This window comes from Salvelinus fontinalis, chromosome 11 (genome assembly GCF_029448725.1).
Source record: "Salvelinus fontinalis isolate EN_2023a chromosome 11, ASM2944872v1, whole genome shotgun sequence".
In the NCBI taxonomy this organism is placed as follows: domain Eukaryota; kingdom Metazoa; phylum Chordata; class Actinopteri; order Salmoniformes; family Salmonidae; genus Salvelinus; species Salvelinus fontinalis.
The window spans coordinates 24,964,150-24,980,173 of record NC_074675.1 but is presented as its reverse complement, the minus strand read 5'-3'; the positions used below and the strand labels follow the sequence as shown (position 1 = coordinate 24,980,173).

Genomic DNA, 16,024 nt, shown 5'->3' with positions numbered 1-16,024 from the left:
CGCGCCACTGGACTAGACTGGTGTTTGCGCCGTCCACATGATCTCTGACCCTGTTTGTCCACACTACAGATGGAGCACCGTCACCGCAAGAAGGAGACTCCGGCGCCGGCCAGCACGCACCACCTCTTCGTCCACATGAAGAGTCTGATGAGCTCCAACCTGGGTGAGGAGCTGGAGGTGTTCTTCCACATCTATGACGGCAGGGAGAACAGGCCACTCAGGTAAACGTTGCAACCGCGGTGACTGTATGTTCTGATACTAACACGGGTATACTACTTAGAATGAAACACTGTATTGGGCATGCGTTCTCAGTGATGTGCTACTATCGCTATGTTGTTGACTTTGAAGTGTGTGCTCAACGTGTCACTTATAGTATGGGTGTCTTGCATCCGCTGGCGGCTGGCCCAAATCAAATTCAAAGGGATGAACACATTTTGTGTCGTGTTTTAGTGTATTGCATTATATTTCTAAGTAGGTTGGGTAAGTAGGGTCTCGTGATGTTGTTTTGAAGTGAACAGGATTGACTGACCTCTGACCTTGTGTTGGGGGTCTTTGCAACTAACAATGGAATTACATTTTTAACCAGTTCTGGCATCTAGCAACCAGTCTATCGGTTGTGTTTTTCCCCTTGACTTCCATTGAGGCTACCACACTTGTAGCCAATCCTATCGGACTGTAATGGTGCGTCACAATGAGCTGTTAACTGGTGGCATGGTTGAAGTGGGTAAGGCCATGTTCCTTTTCATCTGACTGTAAACGCAAGTCTGTCTCAAAGCCACGTCACTGGGTTTGTTTGCGGTTGGCCGTTGCTGCAGGTAGTAGTTATGAGGGAGGCACACGGGTGATTACGTGTGAAGGAACACCACACACACACACACACACACGTCCACACACACTCATAGTGGCCCGTTGGTGAGAAGGCTGGGTCAATTAACGTCACTGTTTCCTCTGAAGAGTTGAGTGTGTCGTGAGTCAAAGGGAAGACATTCCATTTCAACTCGCAAATGAATCCATTCGTCAAAAAAAATAAAAAAAATAAAAGGAAGTGTGAGAATAGAGGCTCAAGCGTCCTCTTTCTCTACAACAGTGTCTGACGTCTGTACCCTGGTGGCTAACATGATAGAAACTAGGCTGATGGTGATGGGATGAATGCTTCAACATGTGCAACAGAGACGAGAAGCCAAGTGTATCTAGTCCACCGTTATTCATACACGGTTATTCGTAGGCATCGATAGACTGATGTCCCAGAATTCATTGTGGTGTCTGTCGTCCGGGGTAACTGTCGATGGATGTTGCACTGTTGTGTTTCATCCTCCCGGAAGCTTTTCATCCTATAGTTAGTCGCTACGCTTCTTCCCCTTGTGTTGTGTTGCTGTGACTACTTATCACATGAGAGAACATATATTTTCACCTTCTTCTGCACAAGGCTGTGTTGATGGCGCGCTTTGTCTGCCTGAATGTCGAGAGTGTGCACTGGGGAATAAGAGCAGTTTCTGAATAAAATACCTACCTGCACAGAGTGCCAGTGGTACTCACTTTAAAAAGGGGCCTATTTAAGTGTGCTCTCTTGGCTCTCTAACTCACAGCTCTGAAGTCCATGATAATGAAGGCACTTTTTTTCCCTCCACTTTCCCAGCAAGCAACTTTGTCACAGAGTGTATAATTAGCTTTAACGGTATTATCTTAATTTTCACTCCAACCAGCTCTCTCTCTCTCGCGCGCTTTCTTTTAAAAAGCTTGCCGCTAAGTACCTGTGCCCGGTAATTGGTCCTTAATTGTAATGCCGTGCCGTTTGAAATGTATTTTAAGCACACTAACGATAAGATAGTTCTCTTATTGAGAAGTAAGTGTGCTTTGCACTATATCATAGCTGTCGCTCAGTTGCTTGATACATATAAACGTAACCCCCCACAAAACATAGTCAGAATCGTTTGAAAGACTATATCATTTATGTGATTCTTACCCTTGACATAGACTTGATGGAATTGTGCATCTTCTAGCCCAGAGACATGAGAAACGCGGCGCGTCCAACTTATCCCAGCCGACTGTCACGTTAGATGAATACGTTTCTCTCTATGCAAGCAGCGCTTTATCTTATCTCGTCTTAACTAATTACTTTCTCCCCCTCTCTCTTTTTCTCTCTCTCTCTCTCTGGCTGGGGGCTGTTCAGCTGTCTACAGCTGTTGTCCTCCAATGTTCCTCCATTGTCTGGAAGCTCTGAGTGGCCGCTGAGTTCATCTTCCTCCCACCTATGTTGTCTTGAAGGGGAATCTGGACGCATCCCAAATGGCACCCGCTACTTTTGACATAGGGCTCTGGTCAAAAGTAGTGCACTATATATGGGAATTAGGGTGCCATTTGGGACGTGGACTCTGTTTTCTTTTTGGCTGTTTTCCAAGGCTTTTTTCCCTCAACCTGGCTGACAGCCAGTTAATTAGTCCTTATGGTGTTGTGTTGGTTCGGGGTTTGACTGGAGCCAGATGGGGGTCCGACCTGCTCTTTCTCGACCACAGCTAGAGGAAAGAGAAACCATGCCAGCACCACCAGCTCAGCAGAAGCCCTCATTCAGAGTCAGACATGGCATCTGTGTTATATCTAATAACCCTAGCATGGATGCAGGTGCGCACACACACACACACACACACACACACACACACACACACACACACACACACACACACACACACACACACACACACACACACACGACTACAACCACTCTGAAGAGTGGATGACACTGACAAGCCATCCAGACACCACTCTCTCTCTCTCTCTCTCTCTCTCTCTCTCTCTCTCTACTGAGCAGTTCTGTCAACATTCACTCAAGCCCCTGTCTCTCTGCTGTCATAGAAACGAATGGGTTCCCTCTCCTCTTCCACGCTCTGGTCAGTTTTAACAAGACTAGGGATGGATGGATGAGTGGAAATGGGGCACTAGCTGCTGTCTACACAAACATCTATTGTTAGAGCAGCCAGGAAAACAACAGCAGTCCAATGAGAACTGTCACAGATGGTGTAGTGGGGACACGTTCCCTGATAGCTTGGATGTTGATTGGTATGTTTGGAATTGGTAACAACACTTATTTTCAATGTGTCTGGGTCAGTGGCGGTTCTGGCTTGTATGGCTCCCTGGGAACCCCTCCCCCTCCCCAATCCCGCTAACACACAAAAAAGCACCATTCTGCACTAATGGTCCTTTTTATTCAGACATTGGAACAACACAAATTAATAATCATAACATTTAAAATTTATGTAAATATAAAAACATATACAAAAGTAAGACTCATAAATATCAAAAAGAAGTTACAAAGACAAATAGAAACAAATTTGTGTTGATTTGGCACTTGAGCAGCAATACAATACCCATCCCCCAACACTGTCAACCAAGAGTCAAGACTAATCCAATTCACCTTGGTGGTGTGCAGACTGGTTTTATGTTATTAACGATTTGGCATAAACCAGAAAAAAATGCAACAATGTGTCTGTGAAACTATATATTCACAGTATTATGAATGAATGTATGAGTTTATTTGGTAGTATTTCGTAATGTGACTGATTTTACTAATTGCATTAGTACTGTCCAAAGTTAGAGGTGCGCTATTTGATAGATTCCCCCGCTCCCCGTATCTCAGGCTTCCAGTGGGGAGACCTGAGGTCAACCTACCATCGCCCCCCTCCCCATCTCGTACTTCTGAGTGGGAGACCTTCCCAGGCAGTAGCCTGCCTAGCTCACAAACTAAAATCAGGGCGCCCACTCCGACAAGGTTAATTGACCCACAGTCTCACACGGTGACGTGCAAGTGACGTGACGTGCAAATGAGCGATAGAAAACCGATCGCGCAAATGTCACCATTCCCAAATCATTTGCGCGGGCTCCCCGTGCCGCCCCCGGTGACATGCCGCCATGGACGGCAGCCCATGTCGCCTATACCTAAATCCGCATCTGGTCTGGGTCCTCTATGAGACACACTCTCGCAATGCTTCCCTCTGTGTTCGTCTGTGAGTGTGTGGGCCATATTGTGTGGCTATACGATAGTCCCTCAGACTGATTCAGACAGTCCACTGTGGAGTGATATCCCGTCTCCACTTCCCCTGGAGACTCTGTATAGAATGGTTCATTTACCTAGCCTTCAACACACACCAGCCAGGTCATTCTGGCCAACGCTCATGTCTGGATCTCTTTCCTAATGCAATCATCGATACCAGGGGAGGGAAAAATAAATGCTCCGAGCACTGCAGAGGGACTACGTGATGAGCGGGAGAGAGAGAGGGAGGGAGAGAGGGAGGTAGAGAGGGAGGGAGAGAAGCCATTCATTATATTTAAATGAATCTGCTGATAGGCAGTGATATGGTCCCACTAGAGACCTGCTAGTGGTCTGAAGCAACCTGATCAGCAGCCTTGCAGCTGTGTGTGTGTGTGTGTGTGTGTGTGTGTGTGTGTGTGTGTGTGTGTGTGTGTGTGTGTGTGTGTGTGTGTGTGTGTGTGTGTATGTCGTGGGGCTCAGGGATCTGTATGCACTGGAGCGGCTGGTAATTGGAGGATGAGGTTTCAAAAATGTAGTGTTAATTAGAGATTGGAGAGGGTGGGTGCGAGTGCACGCGTGTGTGACTCCCATGCTTAATGCATAGGAATCTGTCAATCTCCTGGTTGGCTTGCTGAATTGACAGGCTAGCTAGCTAACGGCCCATGTAAGGCTATAGCTGTAGCAGCGAGGTTGGAGTTGGCTTGCTGTCCCGGCATTACAAGGCTCTCTCTCTGCTTATCTGAGGGCTGTGAAAGTCACCTAACAGGATTAGCTGGCCGTTGGCAGCGGGATGGGACAAGTATGGCACGGGATGGTGTGTGTGTGTGTCCTCTGTCTGACAGTCACTCTCCTTCCTATCCTTTCAGCATGGAAGCATCTGAGGACAGTTCTATTATGCTGCAGTTGGTTAAATACACATTTTGTAGATGTTTTGGGAATTTGTATAAACACAATATGTATAATACGCATGCTATGTGCACTACCGTTCAAAAGTTTGGGGTCACTTAGAAATGTCCTTGTTTTTGAAAGAAAATCAAATTTTTTGGTCCATTTAAAATAACATCACATTTATCAGAAATACAGTGTAGACATTGTTAATGTTGTAAAGGACTATTGTAGTTGGAAACTGCAGATTTTTGATGGAACATCTACATAGGCGTACAGAGGCCCATTATCAGCAACCATCACTCCTGTGTTCCAATGGCATGTTGTGTTAGCTAATCCAAGTTTATAATTTTAAAAGGCTGATTGATCATTAGAAAACCCTTTTGCAATTACGTTAGCACAGCTGAAAACTGTTTTTCTGATTAAAGAAGCAATAAAACTGTCCTTCTTTAGACTAGTTGAGTATCTGGAGCATCAGCATTTGTGGGTTCAATTACGGGCTCAAAATGGCTAGAAACAGAACTTTCTTCTGAAACTTGTCAGTCTATTCTTGTTCTGAGAAATTCCATGTGAGAAATTACCAAGAAACTGAAGATCTCGTACAACGCTGTGTACTACTCCCTTCACAGAACAGCGCAAACTGTCTCTAACAGTATTGAAAGAGGATTGGGAGGGCCTGGTGCACAAATGAGCAAGAGGACAAGTACATTAGAGTGTCTAGTTTGAGAAACAGACATCTCACAAGTCCTCAACTGGCAGCTTTATTAAATAATACCTGCAAAACACCAGTCTCAACGTCAACAGTGAAATGGTGACTCCGGGATGCTGGCCTTCTAGGCAGAGTTGCAAAGAAAAAGCAAATACTCAGACTGGCCAATAAAAAGAAAAGCTTAAGACGGGCAAAAGAACACAGACACTGGACAGAGGAACTCTGCCTAGAAGGCCAGCATCCCGGAGTCACCTCTTCACTGTTGACGTTGAGACTGGTGTTTTGCGGGTACTATTTAATGAAGGACTGTAACGGCAGATTTGACCAAGATGCAGCGTAGTTAGTGTTCATCATGTTTAATAACGACAAAACCGTGAACACTACAAAATACAAAATAACAAATGTGGCAAAACCGAAACAGTCCTATCTGGTGCATAGACACAAAGACAGAAGACAACCACCCACAAACCCCAACACAAAACAGGCTACCTAAATATGGTTCCCATTCAGAGACAATGACTAACACCTGCCTCTGATTGAGAACCATATCAGGCCAAACATAGAAACAGGAAAACTAGACACACAACATAGAATGCCCACTCAGCTCACGTCCTGACCAACACTAAAACAAAGAAAACACAAAAGAACTATGGTTAGAACGTGACAAGGACGGAGGGATTTATCCCTTTTATACCACAGTTACCAGAGAAAACAAAGTTAAAGCAGACATTTACTTCTAGAAATAACATTTTTTTGTTGATATTTCAATTCATACTTTCTCCTCTTTTGGTTGCTAGAGATGCAACCCAGTTGTTCATTACGAATGTTCTGTTGCCATGCTCACTGGCAATGTTATTATTCCTTGTTTGCTAACTAGTTATGGCTAACACAGTCACATCTTCTGCAGCCAGAATAAAAGCTAAATAGCGGCATTTGCGTTTGTTACTTCCATAACAATGAGCTGATGATGCCCAATTTTGCCTGGCAAAGGGCCTTCTCGTCAGGACACTTAACACTGTTCATTACGAGGAGATCACATTGCATATCAAACACTCGGCTAGAAGCTAGCTAAATAGTTTGTTGCTAGCAAACCTGCCAATATGACAGCCGAATTAAATAAGATCAGTTGCTGAGAACAGCTGGTCAAACTAGACGTTTCATGTGGGAGGATTTGACAGCATAGCGCCACTTGTGTCATGAAATTCATGTTCATCACTCACCACGTTAGGTTATTCTCCCCAAAAAAACAAATCAATTCCTAGCTAGCAAAAATGTTCTTCATTGGACCTGCGTTTACAATGTATCCAGTTTCGGTTCGTGTGCGGTTTAGCTTTCTGTAACTTTGTAGCAAGTACGGTCTTCATATGTAGGTGGATATTGCGACGTTTGCCATTTCACTGCTTTTCTTCCATGATCTATAATGTTTTTATGAATTCCCCCTTCATCTCCTTGCCATACTGCAAAATTACAATGACATCCGACTTTGCAGTGTATCCCCAATGTTATTGCAAAGCGCTTTGCTTTGTTCCTTCTAATCTACACTCCGTTACTTTCCTTTCCGTTGGTCGAGAGTCCAAGAACTGGGTTAGTATCGCTTCTGAAGAATTTGCTAAATTCTATGAATATTTCATCTAGTTTGGTAGAAAGGAAGCATCATTTTCTTGTGTTGTCGGACATGGAAATGAAGCATATATTTTTTCTGTGTTGCCGGATATGTTGCGTACATGTTGGGTACAATCTTGTCATGGTGCTATGGCATTAATTCTTCTTCTTCTAGCGTTATTTGCCACAGGGCTCTCTCTCTGTGAATATGGAGTAGCTTACCTCTGGGTTACCTCATGTTGTACTCTTGTAGACTAATACAGTACATCTGATTGTACTCTAGTACACTACTAGTACACTACATCTGCTTGTACTGTAGTACACTACTAGTATACTACTTGTACTGTAGTACACTGCTAGTACACTACATCTGCTTGTATTGTAGTACACTACTAGTACACTACTTGTACTGTAGTACACTGCATCTGCTTGTATTGTAGTACACTACTAGTACACTACTTGTACTGTAGTACACTGCTAGTACACTACATCTGCTTGTATTGTAGTACACTACTCTCGTGTGGGAGTCCTGATCTAGTAGCTTACTTGTTGTTTAGCCAACTCCCCTCCTCTGTCATGTTTACTGTCATCACCAACATATATTTTATTTATGGCGTGACAATGAATAACCTCTCTTCCCCTCTTCTTTCCTATTTTGTCCTCTCTTCTCCTCCTCCAGTGAGAGGTTCTTTGTCAGACTGAATAAGAACGGAGTGCCCAAGTCGCCAGAGAAGACAGAGAGACAATGCACCCTCTTTGTGGCGAGTACCGAACTTCACTGTGTCTTCTATGCACCCCAGGGGGGTATAGAAGTAGTAGTCATTCTGCACATGACGCTTTGTCTGTTATTGTATTGAGGATACTACCATCACCCTGTGATTGAAAATGTATGTGTTTTTCTCTCTTCAGGATTTGGGGAGCAGCGATCTCAGAAAAGACGTCTACATTGTTGTTCACATTATGAGAATTGGTAGGATCCCAGTGTATTTTCCTCTTCTTAATTAGTCAAACACTACATTTTATATTGCATACATTAAACAAATGAACACAGCTCTAACACAGTAATAACATAGTATTATAGTATTCCAGTAATTATAGTTATGTGGTGACACTCTCTAATATAGTAACTACAGAGCGCTGATGTACAGACATTGACTGTGTTGTCGTTGTGTTGGTTGCAGGGCGGATGGGCGCCGGGGAGAAGAAGAACCTGTGTAGTGTCCAGTACAGACGGCCCTTCGGCTGTGCAGTGGTCAGTATCGCAGACCTCCTCACGGCAGACTCTAAAGACGACCACCTGCTGAAGGTTTACGCGTGAGTCACCTTCCATCATATTGAAAGTGCATTTTACACAGACTCACAATACACTTCAGTACCCTCTCACAGACAATGAAATAATGTAGCAGATACATTGTTTCAGCTTTCACAGTGGACAAATTGTGGTGCAACAGTGTTGACCAGCTTACACACACACACACACACACACACACACACACACACACACACACACACACACACACACACACACACACACACACACACACACACACACACAGACACCGACAGACAGACAGACACACACGGAGACACACACACAAACACACACACAGACACACACACACACACGGGTACTATTACAGCACTCTAGATACATGCCCAAGGGATGATTGAAAAAGCCGTTATGGACACAGTAATGGTTTGACCTACATAGGGGCTGAAATGGGTGGACAATAGGCCTATAGTACTTAGCCCAGAGTTTTGACGCTTCTCTACCTCTGTGTTTCATTGGATTTATATTATAAAGTTGCGGAATGTTATTGGGCTAATGTTATCTTGTTGCCCCAAATCATGCATGACACACCGTGTTTTGCCTTTGTGTTCCAGATGTACCACGGAAAGCGAGTGGTATCAAATCCACGAGAACATCATCAGAAAGGTCAACTCCAGATACAACCTATCGGGTTCCAACACGGGTAAGGAACCGCCTCCCTTTTGTATTTTCTCACCTCACAACTAGCGGAAATATCATACCTCGAAAACTCTGCGAACTGAAAATACACGAGATGCGATGGATGGCAGTTTAATGGGAAGCCTGATTAGCTCTCTGCTGTACAGTTCCAATGTAGCTGGGTTCGTACCACGCTGCTCAGCGGGAAGCCTGCACAGCTCAATATGCATTGAACTGATATAAATAGCAATCCCCTCCATATGAAACTGACTGTCTGCCGTTCTCCTGAGCAAACAGGTTGATGGGTAGGAGGAGAACATTAGGTTTAGGCTGTGAGGAAATTGCAAATCGGATGGAAAGAAAGTAGATGGAAGACAGTTAAAGACATGTATGAATCTCTTTTCAAACAGGCCTAAATTATATTGTGTGTGTGTGTGCATACTTTTCTGCGCATCAATGGTTCATTTCAATAGCTATCTCGCCTTATTCTTATACGGCTTGTCTACAACAATAAGATTAGTAGCTAACTGGCTTCTGTTCTCTCCACATAGAAAACACCGGGAAGGTTTGTAGGATTTGGATCTCCATAAACAGAGTCTATCTCACAGACAGATCTGCAAGTCTGCTCCTGTGTCAGCCTCAGCGCCTCAAAAGACCAGCAGTAATTGCACGAGGTGCAGTCACAACTCGGGGATTTTAATAAGCTGGTGGTGGAGGGAGCAGCAGCAACACAGTAATTACGATGACTGACATAAAGTCATTTAGCATACTGCGCTATCCGCTGCGGATTTACATGACGTCAAGATCTGAGAGTTAATAACAATAATAGTTAGTCGTCTGTTCGGACATTTTTAAACGTGTATTCTTCCATATGTAGACACATCCTGTGTGTTTTGATCCAATCAGCTACATGCATTGAGCTTGTCTGATGCTTTAAGCGAACTGTTTGATTAAATAATTAAGACACGCAAATGACTAGAGGGAGTCCGACCGCAATTGATTTGAGTGTGCAGTGCTTGGCTCAGACTTGACGCGCAGTGTTAAAAAAAAAAGACTGCGAGTGACTGTGTGACTAGCACCCGTTGTCTCTCTCTCCTCCCTGCTGCAGCGGCCGCCACAGAACATCTACAGTGTGTATCGCTGTAGATGTCCGTGTTGCTGAATCTGCAACGTAATTACAGCCATTTCTGACTTCAAAGTTATGTTTTACCGAAATCCCCTAATTTGTTTAGGGAAAAACATTCCCTATTCCCTCAACCCTTGCTCTCTTTAGTGAAACCTGTATGCATCGCATGCACGTGACCAATAGGACCTGACCTACAGCATATCATGATCACATCAATAAGCTGGTTATAACAAACTCTGAACACTGTAACACGTGGCAAATCAAATCGAATCAAATTGTATTGGTCACATACACGTGGTTAGCAGATGTTATTGCGAGTGTAGCGAAATGCTTGTGCTTCTAGTTCCGACCGTGCAGCAATATCTAACAAGTAATCTAACAATTTCACAACAACCACCTTATACACACAAGTGTAAAGGAATGAATAAGAATATGTACATAGAAATATATGGATGAGCGATGGCCGTGCGGCATAGGCAAGATGCTGTAGATGGTAACATTATATAAAGAGGCATTGTTTAAAGTGACGAGTGATACATTTATTACATCCAATTTTTTATTATTAAGGTGGCTAGAGATTTGAGTCAATATGTTGGCAGCAGCCACTCAATGTTAGTGATGGCTGTTTAACAGTCTGGTGGCCTTGAGATAGAAGCTGTTTTTCAGTCTCTCGGTCCCAGCTTTGATGCACCTGTACTGACCTCACCTTCTGGATGATAGCGGGGTGAACAGGCAGTGGCTCGGGTGGTTGTTATCCTTGATGATCCTTTTGGCCTTCCTGTGACATTGGGTGGTGTAGGTGTCCTGGAGGGCAGGTAGTTTGCCTTCGGTGATGCGTTGTGCAGACCTCACTACCCTCTGGAGAGCTTTACGGTTGAGGGCGGAGCAGTTGCCGTACCGGGCGGTGATACAGCCCGACAGGATGTTCTCGATTGTGCATCTGTAAAAGTTTGTGAGTGTTTTTGGTGACAAGCCAAATTTCTTCAGCCTCCTGAGGTTGAAGAGGCACTGTTGCGCCTTCTTCACCGCGCTGTCTGTGTGGGTAGACCTTTTCAGTTTGTCTGTGATGTGTACGCCGAGGAACTTAAAACTTTCCACCTTCTCCACTACTGTCCCGTCGATGTGGATAGGGGGTTGCTCCCTCTGCTGTTTTCTGAAGTCCACAATCATCTCCTTTTGTTTTTTTGACGTTGAGTTTGAGGATATTTTCCTGACAACACACTCCGTGGGCCTTCACCTCCTCCCTGTAGGCCTTCGTTGTTGGTAATCGTTGTTGGTCAGGTCCTATCGTGGGCCCTCACCTCCTCCCTGTAGGCCTTCGTTGTTGGTAATCGTTGTTGATCAGGTCCTATCGTGGGCCCTCACCTCCTCCCTGTAGGCCGTCGTTGTTGGTAATCGTTGTTGATCAGGTCCTATCGTGGGCCCTCACCTCCTCCCTGTAGGCCGTCGTTGTTGGTAATCAAGCCTACCACTGTAGTGTCGTCTGCAAACTTGATGATTGAGTTGGAGGTGTGCATGGCCACGCAGTCATAGGTGAACAGGGAGTACAGGAGAGGGCTGAGAACGCACCCTTGTGGGGCCCCAGTGTTGAGGATCAGCGGGGTGGAGATGTTGTTTCCTACTCTCACCACCTGGGGGCGGCGCGTCAGAAAGTCCAGGACCCAGTTGCACAGGGCGGGGTAAAGACCCAGGGTCTCGAGCTTAATGACGAGTTTGGAGGGTACTATGGTGTTAAATGCTGTTAAATGCTGAGCTGTAATCGATGAACAGCATTCTTACATAGGTATTCCTCTTGTCCAGATGGGTTAGGGCAGTGTGCAGTGCGATTGCGATTGCGTCATCTGTGGACCTATTGGGGCGGTAAGCAAATTGGAGTGGGTCTAGGGTGTCAGGTAGGGTGGAGGTGATATGATCCTTGACTATTCTCTCAAAGCACTTCATGATGACAGAAGTGAGTGCTACGGGGCGATAGTCATTCATTCAGCTCAGTTACCTTTGCTTTCTTGGGTACAGGAACAATGGTAGCCATCTTGAAGCATGTGGGAAAAGCAGACTGGGATAGGGAGCGATTGAATATGTCCATAAACACACCAGCCAGCTGGTCTGCGCATGCTCTGAGGACGCAGCTAGGGATGCCATCTGGGCCGGGCAGCCTTGCGAGGGTTAACACGTTTACATTTACATTTTAGTCATTTAGCAGACACTCTTATCCAGAGCGACTTACAGTAGAGTGCATACATTTTATTACATTTTACATACTGAGACAAGGATATCCCTACCGGCCAAACCCTCCCTAACCCGGACGACGCTATGCCAATTGTGCGTCGCCCCACGGACCTCCCGGTTGCGGCCGGCTGCGACAGAGCCTGGGCGCGAACCCAGCCCAGCCTGGGCGCGAACCCAGAGACTCTGGCCCTAGACCACTGCACCACCCGGGAGGTTTAAATGTTTTACTCACGTTGGCCGCGGTGAAGGAGAGCCCGCAGGTTTTGGTAGCGGACTGTGTCAGTGGCACTTTATTGTCCTCAAAGAGAGCAAAGAAGTTGTTTAATTTGTCTGGGAGCAAGACGTCGGTGTCCACGACGGGGCTGGTTTTGTTTTTGTAATCCGTGTGACAGCAATATGGATGCAGTGGACTGGCAAATAAACTCGAAACGAGGGAATGTTTGGAATAAATTTGACTAGTTGTGGAAAATACTGGAGATCAAGCAAAAGAAGGTAAGGAGCAAGCGCTGCATGCATATTGTGTATGCTAAACAGGTGCTGTTAGATTACAATATACTTTTTTTGACCGTTTGGAACTATGCTAACAACACTAAATAAATTATTAAGTGTACCAGAGAGTCTGTAACTTTTTTTTGTAAACGCTTTAATTACAGCAAAGACTAAAAACTGTCGCATTTATTTTATTTGTGAATGCAATTTCTGAAATGGAACGGTTTAGGCCTATTTATTGTTTACGCGAATTATTCAGTGGTCGCTTTGTTATTGTATTTTAAAACTAAAATGCTTGATTTAATTTCAAATCATGAATGACTCGTATGCTGTGTGATAACATGAACGAATAAATGATTGATTGATACAGTAGCCTATATAAGTATTGAAATATAGGCCTAAGTAAGTTATGGTATTAAGACTAAACAGAATGCGCTCTCAGGCCTACAGCTGATGGTTACAGGTGGTTATACCAAGCTGCTATACTAAGCCTACTAATAATAATGACAGTTATTATAATGATGATATTAATAATAATAGTAATAATAACAATAAGGAAGAGAACAAGGAAAAAGGAGGGTTATTAGTATTAGAAATATACTTTTTCGGACAATTTGGAACACTAAATAAATAGTAAATAATACCAGAGGCTGTTCTAACAAAAAAAAGTGTAAAGCTTTTTTTTTTTTACAGCATAGCAAAGATTAAAAACAGTCGTGGTTGCTAGACTATTAAACAAACACTCAAACAGGCAACAGAAGCAGGATCTGTCTTATTTATGTAGATATAAACGCAGGAAAAAAGAAACGTCCTCTCACTGTCAACTGCGTTTATTTTCAGCAAACTTAATGTGTAAATATTTGTATGAACATAACAAGATTCAACAACTGAGACATAAAGTGAACAAGTTCCACAGACATGTGACTAACAGAAATTTAATAATGTGTCCCTGAACAAGGGGGGGAGGGGGTGTCAATCAAAAGTAACAGTCAGTATCTGGTGTGGCCACCAGCTGCATTAAATACTGCAGTGCATCTCCTCCTCATGGACTGCATCAGATTTGCCAGTTCTTCCACCAAGGCACCTGCAAGTTCACGGACATTTCAGGTGGGAATGGCCCTAGCCTTCACCCTCCGATCCAACAGGTCCCAGACGTGCGCAATGGGATTGAGATCCGGGCTCTTCGCTGGCCATGGCAGAACACTGACATTCCTGCCTTGCAGGAAATCACTCACAGAACGAGCAGTATGGCTGGTGGCATTGTCATGCTGGAGGGTCATGTCAGGATGAGCCTGCAGGAAGGGTACCGCATGAGGGAGGAGGATGTCTTCCCTGTAACGCACAGCGTTGAGATTGCCTGCAGTGACAACAAGCTCAGTCCGATGATGCTGTGACACACCGCCCCAGACCATGATGGACCCTCACCTCCAAATCGATCCCGCTCCAGAGTACAGGCCTTGGTGTAATGCTCTTTCCTTCGACGATAAATGCGAATCCGACCATCACCCCTGGTGAGACAAAACCGAGACTCGTCAGAGAAGAGCACTTTTTGCCAGTCCTGTCTGGTCCAGCGACGGTGGGTTTGTGCCCATAGGCGACGTTGTTGCCGGTGATGTCTGGTGAGGACCTGCCTTACAACAGGCCTACAAGCCCTCAGTCCAGCCTCTCTCAGCCTATTGCGGACAGCTTGAGCACTGATGGAGGGATTGTGCACTCCTGGTGTACCTCAGGCAGTTGTTGTTGCCATCCTGTACCTGTCTCGCAGGTGTGATGATTGTATGTACCGATCCTGTGTTGTTACACGTGGTCTGCCACTGCGAGGACGATCAGCTGTCCTTCCTGTCTCCCTGTAGCGCTGTCTTAGGCGTCTCACAGTACGGACATTGCAATTTATTTCCCTGGCCACATCTGCAGTCCTCATGCCTCCTTGCAGCATGCCTAAGGCACGTTCACGCAGATCAGCAGGGACCCTGGGCATCTTTCTTTTGGTGTTTTTCAGAGTCCGTAGAAAGGCCTCTTTAGTGTCCTAAGTTTTCATAACTGTGACCTTAATTGCCTACCGTCTGTAAGCTGTTAGTGTCTTAATGACCGTTCCACAGGTGCATTAATTGTTTATGGTTCATTGAACAAGCATGGGAAACAGTGTTTAAACTCTTTCCATTGAAGATCTGTGAAGTTATTTGGATTTTTACGAAGTATCTTTGAAAGACAGGGTCCTGGAAAAGGGACGTTTCTTTGTTTGCTGAGTTTATATGGATGGTTTATAAAGCAAGGCACATTTAACAGTTAGGCTATTGATTATTGACCTAATTAAGTTGGCGTTTTCTCTCTCCTCGCTTTTCTTAGACAATTAAGGCAAGGGCTGTTTTCTCTTCTCCCAACTCCGCTGCTGCCTCTGCCGCATTGTTCTCAACACCAATATGCTGGTTAACTTTGCTATTATGCACATAGAAACGTGGTCTAGAGAAATGCGTCAATTCAACAGCGCACTGATGTGTTTCAGAACCCCGGACAGCGACCACTACCCAACGCGGGAGAAAGCACGTTTATTATAAAATAATATCATTTGTATTTGTGTTGCACCATTGTTCTTACATAATATAACCATATACAATTGTAGTACCATATCTTAGACTGATGGACTGTGCCATCCCAACAGCCTCCACAATGGATTAGTCCACTCAGACAGGTGTCTTGTGCACCATGACATATATATTTTTTTCTACAGCTCGAGGAAAAACATTTTGGTCGACCAACAGCCTATCGACCAAACAATCGGCCAGTCGACTAAATGGGGTCATCCCTAATAGCCCGGCGCCAGTTAAAATCCCAAATGAAAGATTGGCTTTGGAATAAATGAAGATGTTATTTGCTCAGTTGAATTGATAAGCGAGAAATTGGAATTAATTCCCAGACAAAAGTGAACTGGGGAATGATGCTAAGTAGGAGAACAATATCCTCACAGAGATCCACTTTAATCAACCATTTACTGCACTCTCTCTGACTCGATGGAGT

The 16,024-nt window shown here is 44.7% G+C and overlaps 1 protein-coding gene across 6 annotated transcripts in view; it reads left to right on the top strand.

Annotated features, from left to right (window-relative positions):
* The window catches only part of LOC129865357 (dedicator of cytokinesis protein 4-like), a 151,623-nt gene that overhangs the window by 57,615 nt on the left and 77,984 nt on the right, over positions 1-16,024 (top strand). For all 6 annotated transcript variants that reach the window (XM_055938088.1, XM_055938085.1, XM_055938084.1 and 3 more), the window contains exons 8-12: positions 70-221; positions 7,900-7,981; positions 8,130-8,190; positions 8,402-8,534; positions 9,105-9,193. In XM_055938088.1, the coding sequence (XP_055794063.1) occupies positions 70-221; positions 7,900-7,981; positions 8,130-8,190; positions 8,402-8,534; positions 9,105-9,193 (517 nt within the window). The remainder of the gene's footprint in view (positions 1-69; positions 222-7,899; positions 7,982-8,129; positions 8,191-8,401; positions 8,535-9,104; positions 9,194-16,024) is intronic.